The following is an 18,508-nucleotide window of genomic DNA, read 5'->3' as shown; positions in this document are numbered from 1 at the left end:
ATGAAATAATAGTTTAGCCTTCCACTTTACTAAGACGATATAGGTGATATTGCTTAGAAATGCATGAGACCCAGAGTGACATGAGACTTCTTTTATTCCCAGTGTCATTTACTTTCCCGAGGTGATTTTAGGAATCAGAACATGTCTGCTAGGTGAAACATTTTTTAAAAAAATATCAATGTAGTTTTTTGTTATATACCACATTTTCCTTATATGCATGCTACTAAGATAAGAAAAACTTATTATAAATCTCATTTGTTTTGCGTAGAACCAGTTTTTCATAAGCTGCGCTGATGACAAAGTTGTGTTCAACAAGGTTGGCGATGCCATTGCTCAGAGGATACTGAAAGCTCACAGGTAAGGTTCTTGGCATTTTGGTAGGAGCTGTTACTGCAGATGTTCTTGCATTTACCGCTAAAATGACTTTTGAAAGCCCATTTTTAAAATACTATCTTTTTCTAACAGGCATGACTTTGGTTCAACTACCAGTAGGTTATTGATTCCTTAAATCTGAGTCAGCTGCTGAGAATTTTTGAGTCCATTTTTGAGGGGCTCTGAATGCTCCCAGAGCACAGTCATTTTTTCCTGGCCAGTCTCTTTCCCACGCATTAGATTTGTGATTTGATTTATTTAAAGGCAGACAGTGAGCTGTGTTCACTTAAAACTCAAAGCAAAATAGTCATAACGTTTTTCCATGGGTTATATTTAAATTCTTGTTACCCTCTGTCGTATTTTTTCAGGGATTATTTTCTTTAATAACACTTTTATTAAGATATAATTCACATACCATACAATCCACCCAAAGTGGACAATTTAGTCATTTGTAGTATATTCACAGAGTTGTGTGCAACCATCGCTGAATCAATTTTAGAACGTTTTCATCACCCCAGAAAGGAACTGCATACTTATTAGCAGTCACTACCCATTCCCCCTTTTCTTAGCCCCTGGCAACCACTAATCTACTTTCTTTCTCTGTAGATTTGCCTGGTCTGGTCATTTCATATAAATGAAATCATACAATATGTGATCTTTTGTGACTTGCTTCTTTCACTTAGCTTAATGTTATTGAATGTACCAGTATTTCATTTATTTTTATGGTCAGGTAATATTTCATTATCTGGATATACTTCATATAAATGGATTTATCCATTCATCAGTTGGTATATATTTGGGTTGTTTCTACTTTTTGGCTCTTATGAATAAAGATGCTATAAACATTCTGTACTAGTTTTTATGTGAGACATGTTTTCATTACTCTAGGGATGGAATTAGTGGATCATATGGTAACTATGTTTAACATTTTGAGAAACTGTCAGAATGTTTTCAAAAGTGGCAACACCATTGTACATTCCCATAGTGTATGAGGGTTCCAATTTCTCTGTATCATCACTAATACTTATTATTATCTCTCTTTTTGATTATAGCGATCCTAGTAGGTGTGAAATGGTATCTCATGTGGTTTTGATTTGAATTTCCCTAATGACTAATAATGTTGAGAATTTTTTTGTTTATTGGCCATTCATGTATTATCCTTGTCCATTGTTTAATTAGGTTGTCTTTTTATTACTGAGTTGTAAGAGTTCTTTAGGTATTCTGGATACAAGTCTTATATCAGATTTATGATTTGCAAATATTTGCTCCCATTCAGTCTGTTTTCTTTTTTACTTTCTTGGTAGTGTCCTTTGAAACACAGAAGTTTTAAATTCTGATGAAGTTCCATTTATCTTTTTTTTCCCCTTTATTGCTGTGCTTTGGTTTCATAGCTGAGAAACCACTGCCTAATCCAAAATCATGAAGATTTATGCCTGTTCTCTTCTAAGAATGTTACAGTTTTAGCTCTTACATTTAGGTCTTGATTCATTTTGAGTTACTTTTTGTATATGGTGTGAAGTAGAGGTCCAACTTCATTCTTTTGCATGTGGATATACAGTTGTTCCAGCACCATTTGTTGAAAAGTCTATTCTTTCCCTACTGAATTGTCTTGACACCTGGGACTATTTCTTTTTATGGCTGATTTTAGCTCTGTGTAAAAACAGCAAAATAAACAAACAAACTTATTACATTTTATTATCTTAATTCATTGAACATATGCAGTGGAGAATGCTAAGTACATATGCATTTGGGGCTTAAAACATTTTTTGACTTCCAGTGTCCTGTGGTACTTTAATATCTTTTTTCCACAAAATATGTGGGGACTTTTAGACTAAGAACATTTTATAACAACAACTACCAGCATTTTATATGATTCACAGTTTATATCCACAGACTCTTACTGAATTTTCACAACTACCCTTGAAAGTAGATCATATAGTTTTGTTGTTATTATTATTGTTGTTGCTGTACATTTTTATTTTTATTTTTTTTCTGCTTAATTCCTTTATTAGCATTTAAGCAAGATACCTCTGCACTTTTTAGTGGTTGGTCTGGGGATTACAATATGCATCTTTTTTTTTTTTGTCCCCATTTTTAAAGTTAAACTGAGATGAAAGAGTTGGTGTGACTTGTCTGGGCCACTAACAGCAAAAGGCAAAAACAGCTTTGAAGCCAAGTCTTTGGACTTCGGACCCAGTGCCTCCCACACCATGTAACTCCAATGCATTGACAGTTAGGATTAGAGGCCACTTCAGGGTTGCCCCAGATTGAAGCAAGTAGGTTGGGCCTTTGTAATCTCCTCCTCCCATTGACTGGTCTTTGGATGTAGGCTGACTTCAGGAAATGGGCATGGCCTTGGGTGAGGCAGGCCCCTTTGGCCTCTGGAGGGCAGTTCCTGGAGAAAGGCTTCACTGTGAGTGAGTAGCCAGCGGCCAGCTCTCTCAGCAGCTGGAGGAATGGCTGTCTTGATCCCACAGTGAGGGCCTTTGGGCAGCAAGGCACAATACTCACTCATCCTGCGGGGTGTCCAGTGTTTCTCACCCCTTCCCACGCATCAAAATCACCACTTTACAAAAACACAGAGGGCTGGACTCAACTCCAGGCTTGCTGGATCAGAATTTTCTGGAGGAGGGCCCAAGTACCTGTATTTTATAATATTCCACAGGCACAGCCAGGACTATATAGTACTCATCTAGAACAGCGTATATGGCCATAAATATGAATGATGGTCTGTGTTTTTACAAGTGACCTTTATTCTTTGCCTTCTCATATGCTTTTATTAAAGTCACCAAGGACTGTTTCTGAGATGGCTTAAAAACAGTCTTGTTTCCAGTTAAACACATATGTACACACAGAGATTTCTTGCATCCTTTCCAGTCTCCAGTCTCCCAATTTTCTGGGTCAATTTATGTCTCATTTACAAAATTGCATTATATTTCTGACAACTCTTGCATTTTGTTGATGCAGGAGTGTCCCCTTTATAAAGCACATTTGACAAAAAAGAAGAATAATTTTTTCATGAAATTGAAATGTCACAAAAATACATTAAACTGACAAATGAGCTCATTGGGCTGAGCAGTGAATCGTGAATTTTGGAACTTTGACAGCTAATTAGGAGAGTAGGATGAATCCTAACTTCACTCACCCCAGTTATTCACTTATTAGTACATGGTTTAATAAATATCTGTAAGATTTGTTTTTAAGTGTTCAGGAGCCTGAAAGAATATTTTTCTTTAGCATATTAATTTGTCTTTTAATATCTGGACTTCTTCTAAAATCATAGCACTTTAAGGCTGGAAGGAATGTTAAGATATTTTCTGATTGAACATTTCCCAGTGACCCTGGGATCCACGGTAAGAGAGCATGGTAAGGTAGCATTTGTTGCAGATTTTATCTCATGCTTAGAAGTTCACAGAGCACCTTAAAGGGTGGCAATTTCAAGCTCACTTTGTAGAAACTGGGAAATGAGTTCGTCACATTTCAAATTAACCGTGTGTCATTTAGCTCTGATCTCTCAATAATCTCACTTGCTTTGACAGTCACATTTTAAAGTGGTATGTATATCACACATTCAAACTTAGTGGATACACACACATATCCTGGAAACCTATTTTACATTTTCCCCCTTCTCTGTATTTCCACATTATCATTTATCTCCTGTGTTAATTCCAAACTGTAAAATATATTTTCATTGAATCATTTCAAATCTGTGAGCTTGTATTCTTAGGACAAAGGTGAAGGTAGAATTAGAAAGCTCATCTTGCAGGCTGCCTACAGAGGCTCCCCTCCTTCTCACTGAGGGCCGTCATGTGCCATCCCCAAGCTTACCCCTCTCTCTTCCTTCCACTCTTCTGCTCTCCACTCTTCTGAAACTCAGAACTTCCCTGCCAGAGTCACGTGCCTAGCAACAAGTATAACTTTGGTTGTTGGAAAAAGAATAGAATAGAGCACAAAGCAGATGGAGGGAAATGACAGTCAGCATACAGCCAACCTGACCAAGGAACACAGACTCTCTCCCAGGACCCTCCCACCCTAGAGAGATTGGCGTCTTTAAATTGCCAACTTCTCTCAACTGGGCTGAGCCTTTACTTTTCCGCCAGTGCTGGAATCCGGTCCCACACCAGTTCCCTAAAGTGAGTTCTCTGCTTCCCTCACTTTCTCCTCATTCTTTCTCAGCAGCTGTAATTCTTTTTTTTTTAATTAATTTTTATTGGAGTATAATTGATTTACAATGTTGTGTTAGTTTCTGCTGTACAGCAAAGTGAGTCAGTTACACATATACATATATACACTCTTTTTTAGATTCTTTTCCCATATAGGTCATTACAGAGTATTGAGTAGAGTTCCCTGTGCTATACAGTAGGTTCTTATTAGTTATCTATTTTGTATATAGTAGTGTGTATATGTCAATCCCAGTTTCCCAATTTAGCTTTCCCCCACTTTGCCCCTTGGTAATCATAAGTTTGTTTTCTACATCTGTGACTCTATTTCTATTTTGTAAATAGGTTCTTTTGTACCATTTTTTTAGATTCCACATATAAGCGATATCATAAGATATTGTCTGTGACTTAACGTTACTCAGTAGACAATCTCTAGGTCCATCCATGTCGCTGCAGATGGCATTATTTCATTCTTTTTTATGGCTGAGTAATATTCCATTGTATATATGTACCACATCTTCTTTATCCATTCTTCCATCAGTGGACATTTAGGTTGCTTCCATGTCCTGGCTATTGTAAATAGTGCTGCAGTGAACATTGGGGTACGTGTATCTTTTTGAATTATGGTTTTCTGAGGGTATATGCCCAGGAGTGGGATTGCTGGATCATATGGTAGCTCTATTTTTAGTTTTTTAAGGAACCTCCATACTGTTCTCCATAGTGGCTGCACCAATTTACATTCCCACCAGCAGTGTAGGAGGCTTCCCTTTTCTCCACACCCTCTCCAGCATCCATAGTTCTTTACAGAAACAGGCCGAGCCTCCATGATCTGATTCATGACCTAGAGCCTCAGAATACTGTTCACCCCAAGCTGAACTAAAAATAACTGTGGGAATCTCTGCAGAAAACAAAAGGTCTGCTCTAAAAAAGTAAAACTGTCTTCGAGTTGAGACCAGCTCCCAACCCACTGGAAGCCTGTCTTTGACAACTCAAATAGGACTAGAGATCAGGGAGAAGAAATCATAATCCACAGTGTAGAATTGACTGGCTTATACCATGTTTGAATAAGCCAAAACGTAGAGCGTAACCAGATGGTCCAAGTAGAAAACATTTTAAAACACTGTGTGCCATGAATGTATGGTTTCTGAGGGTGAAACCAGTTTTGCTTATGGAAACTTGACATGCATAATTTTGCTGCCCTGCTAAAAAGTTTGGAGGGAGAGAGTGCATTTTGCACTGTTATCACCACAAGTTTGACACATGCAATGAAATTAGGCAGTTGATTTAATGCTTCTGTATTTTAATATTAAACTGCACTGGAAAATACACAATTAAACTGCCTTGGAAAATACACAATTTTGAAAATCACTCGAACTCTTCGTGCTTCCTGTAACTGTAGAACAGTGCCAGATAGTACTTGCAGTTTGCCCATGGGTGATGGTATGAGGGACCTCCTCTGGGGAATCTGAAATTAATTGTGAACCAGATGTCTGGAGATCTGAGTTCTTCCCAACTCTGTGTCTACAGGTATGTGACCTTTTGAATCTATCATTTTTGCCTTTCTGGTACTCTGTTTTTTCACCAACAAAGAGAATAATAATATCTGCCCTACCTATCTCATATGAATAGATGTGAAAGCAATTTGAAAACCGTAAAGCACCAGTTCATGTAAGAAATTATGTTATTTCCAGGAAATTCATCATCTGGAAATATGCTAGCTCGTGGTAAATTCTAGCAGGGACAAAGAACCACAATATCAAATCAACTATTTAGAAATTAATATTTATGTTAGAAACAAATGTTTTAATTAAAGAGGTGTTTAATGTGCCTCATTTTAAATTATTAGGTGACTATTGCTGGATAAGGACAACTTGCTTTGGTTCCCTATCACTGGCACTTCTTCATCCTGTGACAAGTAGAGGCACATGATTAAAACACTGTCTAGAGGTGTCCTGCCAGAAAGCTATAGCTGACTGCTCATGGGAATCAACTTTTAGATTCCCCATTATTGATTGGATTACACCTTCCCCCAAAATATAAAATGAAATGTATTCTGAAACATAATGTGTGTTCAGTTTTGCTTTGCTTTGTTTTAATTTTAGGCACTGTTGATGATTCTTTGAAGCTTTCCAATTGAAATCACTGGTTGTTAATTGATTGATAATGTTATCAAATCGTTTTTGAGTCATTCCACATCCAAGGTGCTTTTTATGCATTCCTTCATTTAATTCTCACATCAGCCTTATGAAGTGGATGCATAATGATTTCCATTCTACAGATGAGGCAGCTGAGGCCAAGTGCGATTATGGTAACTTGCCCACATCATGCAGCTATTAATGAGTGGAACTAGGACTCACACCACATCTTTAGGACTTAAACTTGTGCTCTTTACCTTGTGCTACCTTTGTAGCTCAGCTACAAAGCTTCCCTCATTTCAAGGGAAGTAGAAATGTTCTAATGTTAAGCCTGCAAGAAATCTAGAAGAGGTACTTTATTTAAAAATTTTTAAAAATCAGATGAACATTTTCTTTTTTTAAAGCAATTGCTTGAATGAAGCAACTGACAAAGGATTAACCTCCAAAATTTACAAGCAGCTCATGCAGCTCAATAACAAAAAAACAAACAACCCAATCCAAAAATGGGCAGAAGACCTAAATAGACATTTCTCCAAAGAAGATATACAGATGGCCAACAGACACATGAAAGAATGCTCAACATCATTAATCATTAGAGAAATGCAAATCAAAACTACAATGAGGTATCATCTCACACCGGTCAGAATGGCCATCATCAAAAAATCTAGAAACAATAAATGCTGGAGAGGGTGTGGAGAAAAGGGAACACTCTTGCACTGTTGGTGGGAATGTAAATTGATACAGCCACTATGGAGAACAGTAGGGAGGTTCCTTAAAAAACTAAAAGTAGAACTACCATACGACCCAGCAATCCCACTACTGGGCATATACCCTGAGAAAACCATAGTTCAAAAAGAGTCATGTACCAAAATGTTCATTGCAGCTCTATTTACAATAGCCAGGACATGGAAGCAACCTAAGTGTCCATCATCGGATGAATGGATAAAGAAGATGTGGCACATGTATACAATGGAATATTACTCAGCCATAAAAAGAAATGAAATGGAGGTATTTGTAGTGAGGTGGATGGAGTTAGAGTCTGTCATACAGAGTGAAGTAAGTCAGAAAGAGAAAAACAAATACAGTATGCTAACACATATATGGAATCTAAGGAAAAAAAAAAAAAAAGGTCATGAAGAACCTAGTGGTAATATGGGAATAAAGACACAGAAGTACTAGAGAATGGACTTGAGGACACAGGGAGGGGGAAGGGTATGCTGTGACAAAGTGAGAGAGTGGCGTGGACATATATACACTACCAAACGTAAAATAGATAGCTAGTGGGAAGCAGCCGCATAGCACAGGGAGATCAGCTCTGTGCTTTGTGACCACCTAGAGGGGTGGGATAGGGAGGGTGGGAGGGAGGGAGATGCAAGAGGGAAGAGATATGGGAACATATGTATATGTATAACTGATTCACTTTGTTATAAAGCAGAAACTACACACCATTGTAAAGCAATTATGCTCCAATAAAGATGTTAAAAAAAAATAATTGCTTGATAGATAAAAATTTCTTAGGTTTAAAGAAAAATCTACATCCTATAATTACCACATCCTATAATTTGTGTACCAAGTTGAAAGGACATGTTGGGTATATTTCAGAATCACTGTCTTAACGAAATTTGAGCTGCAGTTATAATAAAAGAAGAAAAATATGAAAATTAAGTATGCCAATGGCTGGTTTCACATTTTATTTTGTAGGATAACCTCCAAGCTCTATGAAATTCATGGAGAAGAGGTTACATTAGGGCAGAGATGACAGATCATGGCAGGAGAACTTTTGATTTAGATCATTTAATTGCTTTTATTTGATTCCAAAAATTATATAAATGATAATCTCAGCAGATAGAGAGAGCAAAGATTAGTACTGGGCAGAGGCCAGAAATCATTTTGAGTCTGAGCATGTGCCCTGGCAGAGACATGAAGGAAAGGAGAGACTCTTTTTTTAAAAATGAGAATGAAAACGGCTGGGCCATTGTGGGAACAGTTTAATAAGAGGTTTTGTAGAATCTTATTTAAGGGACACTGAGGGACATGCCTGCCAAAGGTTACCAAGTCCAGAGTGAAGTCTAAGTCACACATGCTGGGCTAACCCTGAACATTCTTACATTTAAAAGCTTGCCGTTTTCAAAAGATAACCAACGAAAAAAATTATGTGTGTGTGTTTTTGTGTGCACACACAATATGTAATGTCATAATCTATAAAAATCTCACATATGATATGCAAAGTCAGTGCTAAATAGAACCAGCATTTCTAGGGGACTAGCAATGATTTTCACTAACTCCTTCATTTACAGATGAGAAAACTGAAACCCAGAAAGGTTTACTGCATTTAAAAAGATTTGCCCAACACAAAATAAAATGGGCTGTGTCCCAAACCACTGAGAAGCTACAGATCCAATTCTCCCATAACTGATACCACTATAGAATAAAATTCTCTCCACAAAAAAAACAAAAACAAAAAACCACTAATCCCCAACCACAATTCTTCTTACTTCTGACAGCATTCACTGCTGCAAAATCTACAACGAGAGGATTTATACCAGCTTCTGAAGTTTATGGCAATGAAACATGATCTATAAATCTCAAATTCTCAAAAAATAAAGCATCTTGTCACTGGAGAAACACAATGAGCTCCTTTGGGGCCTTCTTAATAGATCCTGAGACCCCACTCTGAGAAGAAGACCCCTCTTCCGCTGACTACCCACCATGCGGGGGAAGGAGGAGGTGAAGGAGGAGGGGTTCTTCCGGAGAGAACAAGGTGGGAAGCTAGAGGAAAACCACTGCTAAGACCCATTTATGTTGGTGAACTAGGACTTGTTTTTAAAGGGGCAAGCAGCATTTCAGCAAATCACAAAAATTGAAAATATTAAAGATCCCACATTCTCATCACCTAAACAATTTACTTTTTGTTTTCCTATTTTCTTTTTGGTCCATATTAATATACAGACATATTTTCTGAGTTGTAATTTATTTCCTTTTCCTGTAACTCACTTGGATTTCTGTCTCAAGTCCCTTTTCCACACAATAGAAGGAAATTTAGTTTAGTCACTTCCTGATAAATGTGGCCAGATTCAGTGGTTTCTCATTATTTCTGCTCCGTATTCAGTCCGTCAGGGTGCCCCTGGCCTTTCCTCCCCTCCCCCGTCCTTGGTATAGACGCTAAGGGGCCCTGGATCTTTGGGAAGGGGCTTCTAACACTCAGTATCCATCTGGCTCAAGCCTGTTCTGGCATCTGCTTACTGTAACCTGGGATCCTCAGCCTTCTCCTTTAAAACCTGCCTTTCTGTCCCTTCTCCTCTACTGCTGCCAGTAGAGGGTCCCTGCACTGAGTCTGACTCTTATTTCTTCTTCTTTTTTCTTTTTTTAATTTATTTTTTTGGGCGCACTGCCAGCCTGTGGGATCTTAGTTCCCTGACCAGGGATCGAACCCGCACCCCCTGCAGTGGAAGCTCGGATTCTTAACCACCGGACCACCAGGGAAGTTCCTCTTATTTCTTTATACTCCCGCCTCAGCTCAAAGGATCTCTCCCCAGTTCCCCAAATCTAAGAAGCTGACATCTTTGTGCCCTGGTTCCTCGGTGAGAGCGCCGTCCTAGGAGCAATGCCTGCTTCATATCTCCAGTCACAGAGAGGGGGAAGTTAACACATTTAAGGGGAAAAATTATTTAATATTTCATAGTATCAGCCTGCCACATCTGTAATTGTCTCGTAATTGTAACTTTGCATTAGGGCCATTTTAACACACTACCAGAAGTACTTTGCTAGTAAGTCATCATAGTGGTCATTTTAGTGGCTGTAAGAAGTTACATCCATTGAGTGACTATAACATAATTTAGTTAATCATCCCCCCATTATTGGACATTTCCAATTTTTATCTATTATACATAACACCGCTATAAGAGTTAGTGGGTTTTGAAAGAAAAACTTATTTTAACAAAAGGCCTGAGCATGCAATTTTATAAAATTGTTCTGAACTAAAGTGGATGGAGCAATTGCCTGCATGATGGCCTGGTGCCCACTAGCTCTTCTCTTGCTTTTAAGATCATAAATAATTCTGCACATTAGGGGCTCAGGTTCTTGCCCTATGCTGATTGCTATCATTTGCACCACCCCAGCATTGTGAGGTTGCAGTGTTTCGGAAGAGGTTAGGATCCTCAGTGGCCAAGAACTGTTATTTTCTGGGGACCAGATCAAGGAAGGAGACTGGACGGGTTAGCACATAGAATTTTCTCTTCATTGGCTTAAACTTAGCCACAACTTTATGGTTTGAAATTCCAGAGCCCTTTTTTTCTATAGCAGTGAAAATCTAAGTCATCTATGCTAATTTGCTGAACACAGTTTAAAATTTTCATCATTTAGGAAATTCAAAAACCGCATTGTGTTAAAAAAATAAAAATAAAAAAGCAAGGATTTTGATATAGAGCTAACCAAGAACAAGAAAATGTGAATATTCTGATTTCTACAAACTAAATTTGCAAATATGCTTTATCTAAAGATACAGGATTTTTATAGAACATTTCCCAGTGTCTACATTTTGAAGTCATTTTTGCTTTCATAAAACACATGGGCAAAAGGAAACCATCTTTTCCAAACAGAATTACAAACACTTGGTGTTCAAGACCAGCAATACTGCTTCTAATAAATGTGAAAGATGACTTATGTGGGTTGGCACACATAGCAAAATAGGTATTTTGGGGTAGAAAAAATTAGAAACAGTTCAATGCCCAGCAATAGAGAACTGGTTAAAATATTATGGCATGGATTTGGAATACTGTCACTGTTATTAAAAAATGGGCATCTCTCTAAGTACAGTTATCAAAGAATTTCCAGGATACACTGATAAATTACAAAAAAATAACAGAAAAGTGTTTACAGTATTCTAACATTTGTGTAGAAGGAGAGAATACATATATATATGCTTATAAATTCATAGACTATTTCTGAAAGAACATGAAAGGTAATACAAGTTGCCCTTAGGGAGGGGAAACAAAGGCTGGGGACAAAGGAGTGAAAAAGAAGTTTTTTCATCATATAATCTTCCACCTCTGAAGGTTTGTCCTGTGAACATATATTATCCATTTGAAAATGTAATTTTTTTTGGTGGTTCCTCAAAAAGCTAAACATAGAATAACTGTATGACCCAGCAACACCATTCCTGGATATATACCCAAAATAACTGAAAACAGGGACTCAGATACTATATGCCCGTGCCCACTGCAGCATTATTCACAATAGCTAAACGTGGAAACATTGCAAGTGTCCACCAACAGATGACCGGATAAACCAAATGTGGTCTATATATATAACAGAATATTATTCAGCCATAGGAAGGAAGGAAATTCTGACCCATCCTACACCGTAGATGAATCTTAAGGATATTATGTTGAGTGAAATAAGTCAGCCACAAAAGAACAAATATTGTTTGATTCCACTTAGCTGAAATATCTAGACCAGGCAAATTCCTAGAGACCGAAAGTAAATTAGAGGTTACCAGAGGTTGCAGGGAGGGGAAATGGGAAGTTACTGCTTAATTATCACAGTTTCTGTTTGGGCTCATGAAAAAGTTTTGGAAATAGAGATCATGATGGTTCACAACATGTGAAGGTAATTGTTAACACTGAACAGTACACTTAAAAATGGTGAAAATGGTAAATTATATGTTTCATATATTTTTCCACAATAAAAAAAATTCAAATAAGATGTAATCTAATTTAAAGAAAAACATCCTGTCTAACCTCTTGTCTACCAGAGGCTTCCCAGAAACAAACATTCTTCCAACCTGACCCCATCCTCCCAAAGCAAATAGTACCAAGTGCATACTGAGTGCAAAGGTCCTCTGTTGGGCACCGCCCAAAACAGAAAGATATGTGGACGTACGTCCTGTGTTTCAAAAGGGCTTATCGCCTAGCAGAGGTACCTGTCACTGTTGTGTAAAGCAAAAAAGATGCTGAGTAGGCATCCCAACCATGTGCAGCGGGAGTGCAGAGGCAGGAGCAAACCAATTTTCACTGGTACATCCAGGACGGCTTGATGGAAGGAGCCGGTTATCAGCTCCTCTCTGCGAGGCAGAGAAGGGCATCCAGGCTCAGGGGGCAGATGAGTTAGGTTGACTAACCTGCCTTACCTGGGGGTGCACCTCTGAGCACAGGGCAGTGGTGTCCAGTCCCTGGAGTGTGGGCCTGGGAGGACCAGGACGAAGGTGATTCTGTAAAGGCAGTTGAAGCCAGATGGTGTCAATTTTCAACTGTAAAATTCATTTGGACTTTTAAATACTGGCTGTGAGGAAATAGCTTAGGTATTCTTTCTGTTCTTCCCACTATCCTGTTTACTGACTACGAATGTGAGCTTCGTACCCTTATTTGACAGAGAACTTTAACCGTTTATATTTTTTTTTAAAAATGGGGTTTTTCCAACTCAAACTGTGTTTGCCATCTAGCGATTAATCCATGCCATTACAACACCCTGGTTCAGATTCCTCATTTCTCAGCACTGCGGTTAAACTCATAGGCCTCCAGACTCCGTCCTGTTGGCCGCGGCTTCTGTCTCAAACTGCACTTTCCCTGTGCCCTGATATGTACGGTATGTTGGCATCAGAGACCTCAGTAATGAAATCTGACCCCTCTGAGAGTAGTAATAATATTCACCTGAAAGAAAAATGTAGCTGTTTAGAAGACAGTGCACCCTAGAAATTAAGTATTATGAAAAGTTTAAGTAGGTTCCGATTTGAAAATTAACCTGTAGCAGCATCTTCGTGTGAATGCAGACTTCTCACATAAACTGGCGAGATTCTGACCATAAGGGATACCACAGTCATCTCCGGACTTTCTCTTCTTCCTGTGTGTTTTCTAGAGAGAAGGATATTAACAGTCTAGCCTCCAAAGAGGCGACACCTATTTGAACATAATTCTCCAAATTTCTGACTTTCTGAATGCAGATCAAAATTAGGAGCCACATTTTCTGCTTCTGTTTCTTTTCTTTCAAAAGCTGTTGTTAATCAGTTGGGACAGCAGACCAAGAAATACTGTGTTATGTCTACAGGAGATTTAAAACTCAACATCAGTCATTCAAAATTCTTGACAGGCCCAGGGTAACATTTTGCATCTGAAGCAGAGTTTCCAGAGATGAATCGGAGTTTCTAAACAATGCTGATTTCTGCATTGGAAAATATACTGGGTCCAATATCTTTTTTTGCCCCTGAGATTTAGGCTGTGGGAGCTCATTTACTCAGTAATTACTAACTGAATGCCTACTATTTGCTGGACTCTGAGCTCGGTACTGTGGCTATAACTTGTTATACATAAAACGGTTAGGATAACGTCTTTTTCAAAACTTTATTATAACCCCTCCACCTCCCATGGGATCCAAGCAAGGCTTTTTTACAGTGAATTTTGTCCTAGGAAGGATTGTGCTGTAGAGAGATAGTGGGAACAATTCCCACTTTACTGCCAAGTTCAGCTTATTTTTCAGGTTGTTATGAACGGTTACCCTGGATAACAGTTTCTGGCCTTTAATCCAACAGCATCCCCTTCCCTGCCAAAGCCTGGAACGTGATAGAATGTATTGTAGGAAGCCATTCACTCGGTCTCCAAAACCATGTGAACTGCTTGACTGTCATTTTTAACTGTTACTGTGTCTTTTTTTTTTTTTTTTTGTGCAACTCTTTCCATCTGACTTTTGCAGGGAAAGCCAGAGATACCGGGTTTATGTTGTGATACCACTTCTGCCAGGTTTTGAAGGAGACATTTCAACCGGTGGAGGAAATGCTCTACAGGCAATAATGCACTTCAACTACAGGTGCCAAAGTTCTAAAATCCTCTGTTTACAGCTTTCAATCAGTTATGCATGTAAGCTGGCGAAAGCAATGGAAGTGTTTCTCCACATCTATTCAGTGGAGCATTGAACAGATGGGACACTTTGCTTTATTTTACTTTTGACTCTTGGCCTGTTTACTAGTTGATAAAATTCAAATAGAGCCTAAAATCATAAATGGTAGGCCTAGGACACATGGCACGTATAAAAGAACTAAAATATTAGTGTCTCTTTTATACTCATTGCCTATCACATATATAGAGTGCTTGTCTCCATTTATGAGATGTATATATACACACAATATATATGAATATAAAAAAGACTAATATTTTTGTTCTTTAATATATATTAATATATTATAAATGGAGACAAAGACTTTATATAGATACAGTTATGAAGTCCTTTATACATAATTAATTTTTAAAGATAATTTTAAAATTATCTTTAAGCCACCAAATAGTTATTGAGCTTTCCATATTCTTTGCAGTAAGTAGATGAAAGAAAAAAATTAAATGCTTAAAATGGTATGATTTGCACATATTGGTTTATGATTTTTCTAGGCAGCAGTCCTTCAACAAGGTTGGTAATAATAGTCTCTGCCAGTAAGTGAAGCATGAAGGTTCTTTCCTGTCTCCTGGAATTTTAATTGTTTTCCCTACCATCACTTTGTTAAAATTTTAGGGAACGTGGTAAGTCCTGTTCTGAATATTCTAAAAAGCAGAGTTTCCATATTCACTCAAAAAGTCACATGAGACTTCAGACTTGGCCAGTGGAAGATTATGAGGGGGGTTGAGAAGTGCTAGCTGGTGGGCGGGTGTAGAGAGGTGCTGTAGAAAGTGATGGAAAGGCCCCCCTGACGTTCTTTTTGGGTCACTTAGCTGAGAAGAGGTAAATGGACAGGCCTGGCATGAATCCACGTCCCAATTATAAGCTCTGTGACCTGAAGCACAAAAGAGTCCTACTCAGGATCACACTTAATAAGTCAAAGCAAGGACTAGTGCCTGGATATTTTCTTTTAATATCCCCTGTTCTTCAGAACCACCTGTAGTTTCCCACCTTTCTAAGCAAATTCTTTTGTGGGGGAGGGACAAATGAAGTCTTGCCCCAAACCCACAGTGTGTAAAGCAGATAAGGGTTCAGGGCCTTGGTCAAATTGGGGCTGGGGGCTTAGATGCCCTCTTGCTTGAGTTCCCCTCCCTAGAGGCACCTCCTCAAGATCTAAGGTCCTCCAGGCACAGTTTGAGCGCACCACTGTGGTGGAAATCTTTTTTTTTTAATCCTCTTGCTTCTTTCCGACTTTTTAAGCTTGTATCTTTCTGTCTGCCAGGGTTTCAAGTAAGGCGTTTTGTTTCATCTGGGGTAATTTTGCCTCATTACAGTATGAGAAAACTTTAACTGTGCTTTGGTCTATACACTTGGATTGAAGATTTGCCCATTTCTAATATTATCTGATTTATAACATGGCAAACAAAGCTTTTCAAGTATTTAAGGCACTGACATAATGTTTAATTGAATTTTATGCACTTCGTTTGCCATGCTAACATTATTTTTGGAATATTGTCGATTGTCATTATTTTCTGTAACTATTTTCTTGGGTTTGAGCCAACTGAATGAAATAACACGCTTCGCTTTTGTTCAGCAACCAAAACTATAACCTTTTATTATGCAAAAACATCTCTATTTTCTGGCATCATCTTTAATAATATCAGCATTTCCCAGGCATAACTGTACTTTTAATTACTTTCACAGAGCAAGCAGATGGAACATAGAATTTTTTGTCTTGTCGGTCTTTATAATTCATCGACTATTATCAGAGTCTTGAGAAGCAAAATCATTAGTAGAGGCAGCTATTTGAGACTATATTTTTCACTTTTAAGGGGTTTTCTGACTTTACAGAGACAGCTCAGTATAATAGTTTCCTTAATTCCAGAATTACTTTGCTAAGTTTGCCCTTTTCACCTCTGAAAGTAATATGATTCTGTAAGTATTCTTATCTATTGTGGCATTCTAAGTTTATCTTTGCAGTCGCCACATTTTCTAAGTGGGAAAGCTCATTCATAACCCATCTTTTAAAAATAGCATCTCTTTCTGAAATCTAAGATCAATTTTATAACTTTTCCATTTACGCACTTCAAAATAACTTGTCCCATCAATAACATTACAGAAGTGACATTCATATGTTTTTTTGGCTTTTAAAAAATCTATGTAGCATCTTCTCATAAAAGCACTTGCTCTATTTTTACTTGGATTAGGACTCTACCCCACAGATATTGCAATTGAAACCATTGAAACCTCTATAATTATTTCTTTCCTTTACATATGTTCAGAACCATGTGCAGAGGAGAAAATTCCATCCTTGGACAATTAAAAGCAGAGAGTAAGTAACTGCTTTTCTTTTCCTCCATGGTTGTTTTTGGTGACATATCAGTGATTATTAATGTTTTCACAGTGTGGTTATAGGACTCTTCACAAAAGGTAGCCCACAAAATGCTTAACAGAAATAAATTACTTATTCTCATTAAATTGTCCAAACAGATGTTCAAATGAAGACATCACAGCATGAGCTGCATAGGTGATAAAAATGAGAGTATGTTTACAATTTTTTATAATTTATTTTTATTTATTTATAATAATTGTTTTGATAAGAAGTGGGATTTGTAAGGCACTTCAAAATGACCCCACGTGTATCTTCTCCTGCGATCCTTCACCACAGTCCTGGGAAGTAAGCAGGAAGGTGTCATCCCTGCTTTAAAGAAGAGGACACAGTCAACATGTATATACGTGGCCTCCTACAGATGCAGAAGTCCCAGGGTTCTCACACACTGTCATATTTAGGGAGGAAAACTAATTATATAACCATTTTAACACCATAACACTTGACTAAATCTTTGAGGGTATTATACTGGAGGTAAGTAAATAAGAAAAAAACCCACAGTTATACCTTTAACTCCTGAAATTCTTCACATTTTCAAAGGCACTTTCTCAGATATCTTAATTGATCCTTCCACATAGTTCTTAGCTACAGTACATTGTAATTGTGGGTTTACTTACCTATATCTCTGTGAACTGGCTCTAAGTTTAGCACATAGTAGGTACTCAATAATCTTTTATACCCTGAACAGTAGGTACAGAAAATTCCACAAGAACTAAACTGAAGAAAGAACCCAATTTGTCTGACCTCCAGTTCATATCGGGTTAAGATTGTGAAAATTTGTAGGTCGCATTAAAAAGACTAGATTTTTATCCAGAAAAAGACAAGATGTGGTGTTGGATGCCTCTGATCACTGATTGAACTCATCAAAGTGGTGTTTATATCAACGCTCACTGACTGATGGCAGGTGAGAGAAAATGGTACCTTGGGAATGGATAGAAAGGTTATGTATGGATAAAACTGTGAAGGAGCATTTGAGGGAATGTGGGAGCAGAAGAGTAAGGGAAGGGTCAGATAATCCTAAGAGTTTCAACCCAACTCATCAGGAGGATGGAGCTGCCACAGGAAGGTCTGAAAAGTCAGGAGGAACCACCGCAATCATATGATGCCATGTGGTGTGGCATTCACATACGCTATACACCTCAATTGAGGTTTTTGAAAATTTTAATTTACACTGGGAGCCTCCTAATCGTGGTGCACTGGGTGATGTATCAGAATGTGGGGAGAAAAAATTAGTCCTTCCATGTATGTATATTTTTCCTTAAAAATAAAGAATTAGGACATTAGCAGAAATGGCATAGTAAGGATCCCCCCAAATCCATTCCTACATAAAAGCAACAAAAACACTAACAAAAATTGTCAAAAATCAACTTTTTCAGAACTCTGGAAATTAACCAAGGGCATGCAACAATCTGTTTATTCAAGAAAGGCAGCAGAATCTTGGTAAAAGCAGCAAGCTTTTTAATTTGCCATATGCCCATCCCCTTCTCCTCATTCCACAGTAGCCTTGAAAACCAGCTCCCCATCACTGTGAAAGAAAACCAACAGCCTAGCAGCCACTGGAAGGAGCCAAATGGGTTTGAAGCTCCCATCCCCCA

General features: G+C 38.0%; 1 protein-coding gene across 8 annotated transcripts in view; it reads left to right on the top strand.

Annotated features, from left to right (window-relative positions):
* PLD1 (phospholipase D1) overlaps nt 1-18,508 on the top strand; it is a 212,236-nt gene that overhangs the window by 158,963 nt on the left and 34,765 nt on the right. For all 8 annotated transcript variants that reach the window (XM_057545299.1, XM_057545298.1, XM_057545297.1 and 5 more), the window contains 3 exons: nt 269-357; nt 14,351-14,464; nt 16,807-16,856. In XM_057545299.1, coding sequence (XP_057401282.1) covers nt 269-357; nt 14,351-14,464; nt 16,807-16,856 — 253 coding nt within the window. The remainder of the gene's footprint in view (nt 1-268; nt 358-14,350; nt 14,465-16,806; nt 16,857-18,508) is intronic.

Source organism: Balaenoptera acutorostrata, chromosome 4 (genome assembly GCF_949987535.1).
Source record: "Balaenoptera acutorostrata chromosome 4, mBalAcu1.1, whole genome shotgun sequence".
Lineage (NCBI taxonomy): Eukaryota > Metazoa > Chordata > Mammalia > Artiodactyla > Balaenopteridae > Balaenoptera > Balaenoptera acutorostrata.
This window is presented reverse-complemented; position numbering and strand designations above follow the sequence as displayed.